The 11,122-nt window shown below is 36.6% G+C and overlaps 1 protein-coding gene across 1 annotated transcript; it reads left to right on the top strand.

Annotated features, from left to right (window-relative positions):
* The first annotated feature begins 1,289 nt into the window (after window positions 1-1,289).
* Window positions 1,290-10,610, top strand: LOC147566308 (multicopper oxidase LPR2-like). The gene is made up of 4 exons (XM_086652789.1): window positions 1,290-1,822; window positions 2,324-3,778; window positions 4,128-4,438; window positions 10,583-10,610. The coding sequence occupies exons 1-3, from the start codon at window positions 1,613-1,615 to the stop codon at window positions 4,179-4,181; spliced, it is 1,719 nt and encodes a 572-aa protein (XP_086508915.1). The 5' UTR covers window positions 1,290-1,612; the 3' UTR covers window positions 4,182-4,438; window positions 10,583-10,610.
* Window positions 10,611-11,122: the final 512 nt, after the last annotated feature.

The following is an 11,122-nucleotide window of genomic DNA, read 5'->3' as shown; positions in this document are numbered from 1 at the left end:
TAGGCGGGCGGGTAACGGGTAAGCTCATGACTTGAAAAATTCACTTCTTCCTCTGTTTTTATAAAGTATCCAAACACCTTTATTAATTCTAAAGAGACAATGTGAGATTAAAACTAGACGTTATTTGTGTTGTTCCTTTTAGGAATTTAATCTCACATTGAAAATTAATGAAGAATTCTCATGAGATATAATATAAATTTATCCTACTCCTTGCTCCCTCAAAGCCAAACACTACTTTAGTAACTTACTAGGAATTCTCTTGGGTCATTGCAAAGCAATGCATTAGGTTCGCGTGATTGCCCTTGAACATATTGTTCACCATTTCAACTAGGCCTAGCAACGTGGACTGTTGGACTTCATCAACCACAAATTTGATGTAATTTGGTTGGTTATCATTGGGTGACGTTAAGTGGGTGCAGGCATGGGCAGGTGCGCGGGTAGAGATTTTAATTGTACCCGAGACGTGCGCGGGTGTCCTTCGGACTCCTGTGCGGGATTCCAACCCCCGCCCCCCTACTTGAACTTGTAAATAATCTTTTATTTCTTTTTGAAATTTTGTTAGGGAGAAAACGTAATCTAATCTAAGAAAAATAATGGCCACAACAATGTCATGGGCCCGTATGTACTAGTCTAGAACTTGTAAATAATCTTTTATTTCTTTTTGAAATTTTCTTAGGGAGAAAACGTAATCTAATCTAAGAAAAATAATGGCCACAACAATGTCATGGGCCCGTATGTACTAGTCTACAATTTGTTGACCTTGGCTCAACCACATAAGTATGTTAACCTTACATCAATTTATTTATTCAATCTGTTAATCGGTTTTAACTTAATATATTACATTTAATAATGATTCGCGAATAGTTAGCTCAAAATAAAACAATATATTAGATTTAAGGGCCAAACTAAATATATAATAAGTAAAAAGTCTGTTTTCTTATATATTTTTTCTGGTACAAATACACAAAGATATCATTGATTGCTTAGTGAATGTTTAGATATGTGTAGGAATAGGTTTATTTTGTGCACAACTCAAAATAAATTGCATGAAGTTCAACAGTAAAATGTATAAAGTTATTTACGTTTTGTTTAACTTAATAAAATAACAATGTCACACAAAAATGATTTGTTATACAAATCTATACAAAAATAATTTGTTCGACCGATTTCAAAATTTGTATCTTTTTAGACTTTTGATACACAATAATTAATAGTAGTTTATTGTGTTATAAAAGTCTATATTTGGACTTTCCATAAAATTTTTTGTTATAAAAGGTCATAATACCATATAATATCTTCGTGAAGTTGGAATTGTGAAAAATTGACACCACTTTGTCCTAATTTAGCGTGTCTAAGATGCTACTCTTTGGGTTTCTTTCCTCCCCACCACTGTGTCCTAATTTAACTTTATAAAGCTCATCATTTATTATTATTTATTATTCATCCACTATTATCTCCTTCTTGCTCTTTATTAGGACTCCAAAATTCTCCACCATAGTCTGACTGCCTACTCTCTCTCTCTCTCTCTCTCTCTCTCTCTCTCTCTCTCTCTCTATAAATCAAATTAGCTAGGTAGGATTTCATCAATATCCTCCATAGGTTTAGAACATCTATGGAGGTGTTATTGTTTCTTTGGGTGTTTATGTGTGCTCTTACACTAGGAGCATGGGGAGATACTAATGAGGTAATAGATGTGAGTCAATCAAAGGTCAGAATGTTTGTTGATGAACTCCCTCACATCCCCAAACTTCATGGTTATGACATCAAAAATGGTCTTCCTATTACCAAAACCCTCAAGATTGGCATGTATGAAACCATGTGGGTAAGACTCTCTCTCTCTCTCTCAAGATCGGCACTTCAGATAAAACTAGTCATATTCTCAATCATTGAAAGAGATTTCCTTTTAGAAGAAAATCATGAATGTATAACCCCTTTTTTCTATTAAATAAGACATCATGAATTCATAATCTTACCTTACGCATAACTACATATCCCTTTTTACCCTAAGCAAGGGTAGCATAGTTTTGAAGATAATAAATGGACGGGTATAACAAAATTACAACAATTGAATTTAACACGAGAGATACTATGTCCGACCACAATTCCAGCCAAATCCAGATCAAAGTTTCTCTCGTCAAATTTGACATAGTTGTGTATCAGGGCGAGATCCGGCCTGAATTGTGGTCGGGCATAGAATCATTCATTTTAATTGAATTTTATTCGGTGGAACTTACAAAAAGTTTTACAAATAATAATTATGAATCTAGGCCTATTTGTTTACCTAATTACCTTTTTTTTTTCTATGTTTTTCTCTTGTTATTAGAAATTTCACAAAGACCTCCCACCAACAAGAGTCTTTGCTTATGGTACATCAAAGAGAAGAGCGACAGTTCCAGGTCCAACAATTGAAGCCATCCACGGTGTCAAAACCTACGTGACGTGGCAAAACCACCTGTCAGGACACATCTTACCATGGGACCCAACTATTCCGACAGCTGGACACAAAGGTATAAATGGTGTACCAACTGTTGTTCACCTTCATGGAGGTGTAGATGAACCAGAGAGTGATGGTCACTCACTAGCATGGTTCACCGCTGGATTCAAAGATAAAGGACCAACTTGGGTTAAGAAGACCTACGTTTATCATAATTCCCAACAACCAGGAAATCTATGGTATCATGATCATGCTATGGGGTTAACTAGGGTCAATATATTAGCTGGTCTCTTAGGGTCATATATCATCCGTCAACCGAATCTCGAGGATCCACTTGGTTTACCATCTGGGGATGAGTTTGATCGAACGATCACAATCTTCGATCGGTCGTTCTATACAAATGGCTCTCTATACATGAATAGCACTGGAAACAATCCCACTATACACCCACAATGGCAACCAGAGTATTTCGGAAACGCCGTTATAGTTAACGGTAAAATTTGGCCAAAGTTAACGGTACGTCGTAGGAAGTATAGATTTCGTATCCTCAACGCTTGTAATGCTAGATTCTTGGAATTGAACTTTTCCAATGGTATGAGATTCATCCACGTAGGATCTGACTCAGCTTATATTAGGCGACCGATCGGGACTAAAAAGTTTTTACTAGCTCCGTCCGAGATTGCTGACGTCGTTGTTGATTTCTCCACGTCAACATCTGATGAAGCTGTATTGCTTAACGGTGCGGTTTACCCATATCCGTCTGGTGACCAAGTTGACGAATTTAATGGGAAAGTGATGAAGTTTTTCATTCAGAAAGCACACGAGTCTGATAAGTCCCGTGTTCCGAAAAGACTAATCATGTATCCTAGGGCAGATATATCAAGTGTTGCGCGGACTAGGTACATAGCCATGTACGAGTACGCGAGTGCCACCGATGAACCAACACATTTGTATTTAAATGGGAAATCCTACATGGACAAAGTAACGGAGATGCCTAAAGTGGGGACAAGTGAGATTTGGTACGTGATTAATCTAACGGAGGATAATCATCCCTTGCATATTCATTTAGGGTTTTTTGTTGTACTGGAACAAAGAGAGATTGTAAACTTGGAAGAGTTTAAAAAGTGTATGAACAAGATAAATGATGCAAGGAAATGCAATGTCAGCATGTACACAAAAGGTAAAATAGTTGGGGTACCTAAACATGAGAAGGGATGGAAGAATGTTTTTAAGATGCAACCAAAATTTGTGACTAAAATTCTTGTTAGATTCTCGTTTCTTCATTCAAATGAATCGTATCCGTTCGATGCAACAGCTCAACCTGGTTACGTGTACCATTGCCACGTAAGTCGATCTCTTCTTTCCTCTCTTGCATACCCATACTTGAATTTTTAAAAAAATGTAGTGGTGTTTATTGGTCCGTTTGGTCTGGCCAGATGGTGAACCTGAGTTGGAAACAAAATATGCAGAGAATGATTGAGTTAGGTTAGTGGGAAATGAGTTGGATTCTGTCAATGTAGTCTTTTCACGGGTTCTTTGTATTTTATTTGGGAAAAAGCAAAAAAAAACAGGGCCAAAGAAAGCTTCATCAGTTGTCTGAATCTATTTGAACTTTGATTTTATCAACAAAGAACAATCCAAAGTGACTTTTTTGAGTGAGAAAATGACTAATCTTTTCTTGTCTACCTTGCAGATTTTGGACCATGAAGATAATGAGATGATGAGGCCTTTGAAGTTAATCCTTTGAAAAGTATTAAGTAGAAAGGAGATACTATAATTGATGATGATAAAGACAATAGACATCAAAATTATTGAGTGAAATTTTGAAAAAGATTTACTTTATATATATACTTGGAAAGCTATAGCAATTTTCTCTGCTTCAATCTTGTTCTCATAGTGATGTTGATTTCAATATTTTTAAGATGATTTGAGAAGCAGCTACATAATCCTAGACACTCAAGTATAAAGCTGATATGATTTTATTGTACTGATGAAAAATGTGTTGTATCTATAGTTAGAAGTCGATCTCTGTCTTGTCTTGATTAAGACTAAGTAAGTTTCCTTTCTCTAATTTATAGAGAGATTGTTAAGTTTGTGGCCATCCAACTCAAAACCAATTGACAATGAGTGGAGATGACCTATACTTTTATATTCTTGGTTGCTGGTTACCCATTCTCCCATGTGGGACTATTCTCACACGCCCCCTCACGTGTGGCGTTCTTTGAGCCTAACACGTGTTTTTTTTTCTTTACGGGTGACGTGGAGCACGTGTGGCTTTTAAGCCTATCACTTGTGGGCCTAGCTCTGATACCATGTTAAGTTTGTGGCCATCCAACTCAAAACCAATTGGCAATGAGTGGAGAGGACCTATACTAACTAACCCTTAACTAACTAACCACTAATTCTCAACAAACTTAAACTTGTAACAACTAATCTAACAGAATTAGTTGCTAATATACCCCCGGCAAACTCATGCTAAGGAATTTGTCATGAGTTTGCTTCTAAGTTGTAAGAAATGAGGAGAACATAAACCCTTGGTTAAGATATCTGCTAGCTGGCTTTGGAATAAACAAAGACTAAATGAAGTTTGTTCTTTTCCACCAATTCTCTTACAAAATGATAATCAAGTTCCACATGCTTTGTCCTAGCATGGTAAACAGGATTATGAGCTAAGGAATGAGCACTAATGTTGTGGGAGAACAGCTTTAAAGGTGCAACTGAAACTCCTAATTCTGTCAATACATAAGACAACCAAAGTAATTCAGCCACTGCCCCAGCCATAGCCCTATACTCGGCTTCTGCTGAACTCCTTGCCACCGTGGGTTGCTTTTTAGAATTCTAGGAAATGATGTTAGAGCCAAGAAAAGTGCAATAGCCTGTTGTAGATCTTCTACTATCTGGACAGCCACCCCAGTCAGCATCAGAGTATGCTGCTAGAGAAGAAATTTCATTCAAATTTCCTGGTTTTATAGTGATACCCATACCCAAAGAACCTCTGATGTATCTGATAATTCTTTTTACTGCCTTCCAGTGTTCATCAGTTGGAGATTGCATGAATTGACAAGTATAGTTAACAGCATAAGTCAAGTCTGGTCTTGTAATAGTCAAGTACTGAAGAGCGCCGACAACACTTCTATATTCTGAAGGGTCAGATAAAGGAGAACCATCATGAATAGATAATCTTGGACCAGAGGAGACAGGAGTATCACTTTGTTTGCACTGTAACATATTTGTTATCTTGAGGAGATCAATAGTATACTTGGATTGTATGAGAAGCAAGGATCCATCAGGTTGGTGCTTAGCTTCAATACCCATAAAATAATGGAGAAGGCCAAGGTCTTTCATTGCAAAATGAACTTGAAGATTGGAAATAAGCTGATTAATAAGAGATTCATTTGAACCAGTGACAATAATGTCATCTACATAGAGGAGAAGAACAATCATGTCTTCTTTGGTCAGGAAAATAAACATGGAGTTGTCGGCCAGACTCTTTTTAAACCCAATACTCAAGAGATGAGAGCTGAACTTAGTATACCAAGCTCTAGGAGCTTGTTTTAGGCCATAAAGAGACTTTTGGAGTAGACATACAGCAGTGGGATGGTCTTTGTCAATAAAACCTGGAGGTTGGCACATATATACTTTCTCCTCTAAATCACCATGTAAGAAGGCATTTGATACATCTAATTGTCTGATATGCCATTTGCAAGTAACTGCAATGCTAAAACAACTCGGACTGTTGCAATTTTGGCTACTGGACTAAAAGTCTCATTAAAGTCAATTCCTTCTTGTTGGTGATAACCTTTAGCAACCAATCTCGTTTTATATCTTTCAATTGTTCCATCGGCCTTATACTTCAATTTAAAAACCCATTTGCAATCCAACACATTCATCCCTCTTTCAAAAGGAACTAAAGACCAAGTATTTGTTTTGTGTAATGCTAAAAATTCATCTTTCATAGCTTGAAGCCAATTCCAACTTTCGTCTTCTTCTTCTTCTTTTCTACTAAAACCTCTTAAAACCTAAAACTCCATTAAAACCTGCAACTAAGATGACAAGTTCTTCTTCAAATAACAGAACACAACCAGAATTAGTATCTCCAACTATGAATACCTCACAAACCTTCAATTTTCCAACACTACCAATCTCTAACATGACTAATTTTGTTTCTGCGAAATTGGATGGATCAAACTATCTTATTTGGAAAGATCAGTTTGAGTCGATCTTAATCTCAACTGATCTAATTGACTACGTAGAAGGTTTGATTCCAGAACCAGATAAACAAATCATCATAAATGATATACCTGTGCTTAATCGAGAGTTCGTCAAGTGGAGAAAGGTAGATCGATTTGTGCAAAGTTGCCTCAAGGCCACCTTAACAGATTCAGTTGCTCGAGAAGTTCTTGGATCTAATTCTGCAGCAGATATCTGGAATACTCTTCAAACTCTTTTCTTTCAGAAATCCTTTGCTAAAAAAGGTTTGCTACTAAATCAACTTCAGACTATTAAGAAAGGATCAGACTCAATGTCTGTATATTTGAGTAAAGTTAAATCCATCTCTGATTCTTTAGCTGCTATTAATGTGAAGATTGAAGAAGAACATCTTACTAGGTACATTACTAATGGTTTAGACCAAGAATATGAGAATCTAACTATATTACTTGAAAACAGAACCACAAATCTTTCTCTTTCAGAGATTAAAGCAAGGTTACTCAATCATGAAGCAAGGATTTCTCAGAAAAAGACTGAAGGTACATTAACGTCTAATTCTCTTCTTGATCCAAACTCTATTACTGCTTTCTACAGTCAATTTCAACAATTTCTCAAAACAAATCAACATAAGAATTTCAACATCAACAAAAAGAATACATCTTCTGGATACATTCACAACAGATTTTCTCATCCATCTCAGAATCAACAATCAAGCAATAATCATAGTCTAAAGTGTCAGATTTGCAAAAAATTTGGGCATACAGCAGACAAATGTTATTTTCGCTATAAACAATCAAGGAATAGTGGATCTACCACTATTACTGCTTCAACATCTCAACCAAATTCTTCTTCAAACTTCGTTGGGCTTCATATTGATCCTTCTGTTCTGGAATCTCATCAACAAACTCTTATTGAGTGGTTTCAAGATACTAGAGCTTCTTTTCATATGACTTTTGATCCTACTATTCTTACTCACACTGAAGAACTTACTGGAAATCAAAATATTATGGTTGGTGATGGCAATAAAGTGCCTGCTTCACAAAAAGGTACCACTACTTTATCTTTTCCTCACTGTACCTGTAATTTGACTGATGTTTTTTGTGTGCCTCAAATTGCTAAAAATCTTCTTTCTGTTGCTCAATTTACTAAAGATAATGACTGCTCCATTGAATTTTTTCCATGGGGATATGAAATTAAGAAGCTAAACTCAAGGGACATCTTGCTTAAAGGCAATGTTGAGGGAAATTTATATCCTATCAAGCTTCCTATCCAGCTACCTGTCATACCTACTCCACCTACCGTAGATTACTCTTTTACTGTAATAAAGTCTACTTCAGTTTTTTGGCACTCTAGATTGGGGCATCCAAGTCAACAAATTTGTGATCATCTTCAATCTAAAGGTCTCATTCCTGCTGTTTCCGAGTCTTCTACCAAGTTATGTACTTCTTGTGTTCTTGCTAAAAGCAAAAAGATGCCTTTTTCAAGCTCAGGAAGAGTCACAACTCAACCATTAGAGATGATACACTGTAATGTATGGGGCCCTGCTCCTGTAACCTCTTTTTCTGGTTTTAAATACTATATTGTTTTCGTTGATGACTTTTCTAGATTCAATTGGTTATATCCTATGACACATAAATCAATGGCCATTGAATGTTTTAAACATTTTAAAAGCATGACTGAAAATCTATTTGAAACATCAATCAAGTACTTTCAATGCGATGGAGCTAGGGAGTTAACCATGGGAAATTTTAAACATTTCCTTGACGATAGTGGAATCATCTTACATATCTCCTGTCCTCATACTCAAGATCAAAATGGTCTTGCCGAGAGAAAGCATAGGCACCTTACGGAGATGGGCCTTGCTCTTCTTTTTTAATCAAACCTTCCCAAATCTTTTTGGGTGGATGCTTTTCTTACTGCATCATATCTTATCAACAGACTACCTACCAAAGTTCTTCATATGGCATCTCCTTTTGAGGTACTCTTCAAGAAAATTCCTGATTACAAGTTCTTAAAAACTTTTGGCTGCTTATGCTTCCCAAATCTAGTACCTTATAGAGAAGATAAACTGTCTCCCAAATCTACACCTTGTGTTTTCATAGGTTATAGTCCTTTTCATAAAGGGTGTAGGTGTTATGATTTGTCTCAAAAGAAAGTTTTCATATCTAGGTATGTGGTATTTGATGAATCTGTGTTTCCTTTCAAGAGTACTATCACTTCTTCTGCGGATTCATTGCACCAAACTCAAGTAATACTTCCTACGAGTCTTCCTCACTCATATTCTAGTAGCCAATTTCCACAACTGGCTGCTTCATTACCTACACATGCTGATAATAACCTTGACAACACTCAAACACCCATTGATACTTATGCACTTAATGATAATCTTGACACCACTCAAGCACCCACTGATACTTATGCACTTGAAGATAATCTTGACACTACTCAAGCACCCACTGATATTTATGCACTTGATGATAATCTTGACACTACTCAAGCACCCACATCTCCTCATATAACTTTAGTTCCTGTACAAAGGCATACGACTCACCAAATGCAAACAAGACTTAAGTCTGGAATTACCAAACCTAAACTTTATGAAGATTTTATTGCACATCATGTTGCTGTTATATCTGAGCCGAAGTCTTATAAACAAGTTATGTCTGATCCAAATTGGCAATGAGTGAAGAGGACATATACTTTTATATTCTTGGTTGCTGGTTACCCATTCTCCCATGTGGGACTATTCTCACAGAGATAGACGATAAGCGAATAATGATTTATCAACTTTCCTTTTTTCGGATTAATCGAGTTAGACAAAAATTAATGGAGTCGAGGCGAGAATAAATTCTTTTTCCTTAAGACATTTTTCACCATCGTAATAGTACCAACAGTTAGGGTGTATGCCTTCGGAATACAACGACTATCCTTTCAGAATTTAAGATGATACTTCTATATTCTGAAAGCGGACGAACCTTCGTAAATAATATGAGCTCTTGGACTGATGCGAATGGATCTTCTAGACACTTAAATGTTACAACTTCACTCGGTACTTCTCTCTTCAAAATTCCAGACCCATACCAAAATACTTCTAAAATCAGATCTATATTCCAGACACATACCAAAATACTTATTTTGGAAGAGAAGAGAAGAAGAGAATGAATTGAGTTCACTGGGAGACTTCTTTCTTCAGAATTCTAGATCTACTAGAATATTTTTAAAATCATAATTACATTCCAGACACAACCAGAATACTAATTTCAGAAGAGAAGAAAAGAAGAGAATGAATTGGATGATAAATGAAGTGGGTTTGACTTGTTTAAATAGGATTCAAATAGGTACATGTGTCTTTTGGGATCAATGGACATATCTCTTCAAAATGGCGGACTCAACTCGAAATAATTAACTGGCCATCTTGGAGTCGGCAACAATCTGGAACATTGGATTTCACTAGAAAACTCGGGGATAACGCCCGTCGTTGGATTCAGACCGAAACTTGCCCGAAAGATTAGATCTATGGCTGTTAGATGCAGATTTGGACAAATCCCACCTTGTGCCCGACGCGGGTTCAACACTTACCGTTGGATCATACAGATCCAACGTTTCTGGTTGCTGCCCGAATCTATCACGAAGATCTTCACGCGTTACCATCAGATCCTCTTTGATTTCGCGGAGGGAATGCGAGCCGTCCAGGTCTGAACGTGCTCGCTTGGCTCAAATGGCCCCCAAATTGACTTGTCAATTTGACGCTTTAGTCCATGTTTTAACCGATCTTCATCCAAACTTTAAACTTGAATTTCTCATTCATCCGAAATCATATTTGAGTGATTCTTCGCCCTAAGTTGAAGAGTTCGATGAGACGAACACAATAGCGTATTTCGTTTCTGAGTTTGACGTGTCGCGTCGAGCAAAAATCAGCTCCGGTTTCAACAAAATGAGCAAAAGAAATTCTATTGCCATTTGTTTTTTATAAGACTAAGCTTAGTTTTGCATGAAGTATTTATGTACCCAAATAGATTTTCTTTCTGACTAATAGCAAATTTCATTATACTAAAATTCCTTGGCAAATATAGTTAAAAAAACATGCTTATTTTTTTGAGAAATCGACCACTTTAGTCATTGAAAGGGATTGATACATCATGAAGATGTCAACACTTTCAACCACTTGGACAAGCAAGCGTCGACAATTAAACTTAGAATTAGTAGTCAAGAAAACTAACTAAAAATGCGAGTGATAGAAGTTCTTACTGGGCTGCTCCCGTAGAGCTAAGAATATGCTTCCAAAGTACTGAACTTGGGCAGGCGGGTTTGGTTAGTTCATATCAAGTGGACTTTCCTCTTTGCTAGATTTAGAACGTAATCCGCGCCCATAAATTCATTCTGATGAGAAATCTAGTCACTCTTTAGCTTTCAAAGCTAAGGTGGCTGAGCTATGAAAGAATGTTCTCCCATGTCCCATGTGATAGTCACCAAAACGAA

Source organism: Eschscholzia californica, unplaced genomic scaffold, assembly GCF_041429995.1.
Source record: "Eschscholzia californica isolate CP2 unplaced genomic scaffold, dmEscCali1.0.p SCAF_1, whole genome shotgun sequence".
Lineage (NCBI taxonomy): Eukaryota > Viridiplantae > Streptophyta > Magnoliopsida > Ranunculales > Papaveraceae > Eschscholzia > Eschscholzia californica.
The sequence above is the reverse complement of the archived record's forward strand: the minus strand, read 5'-3'. Positions and strand labels throughout refer to the sequence as shown.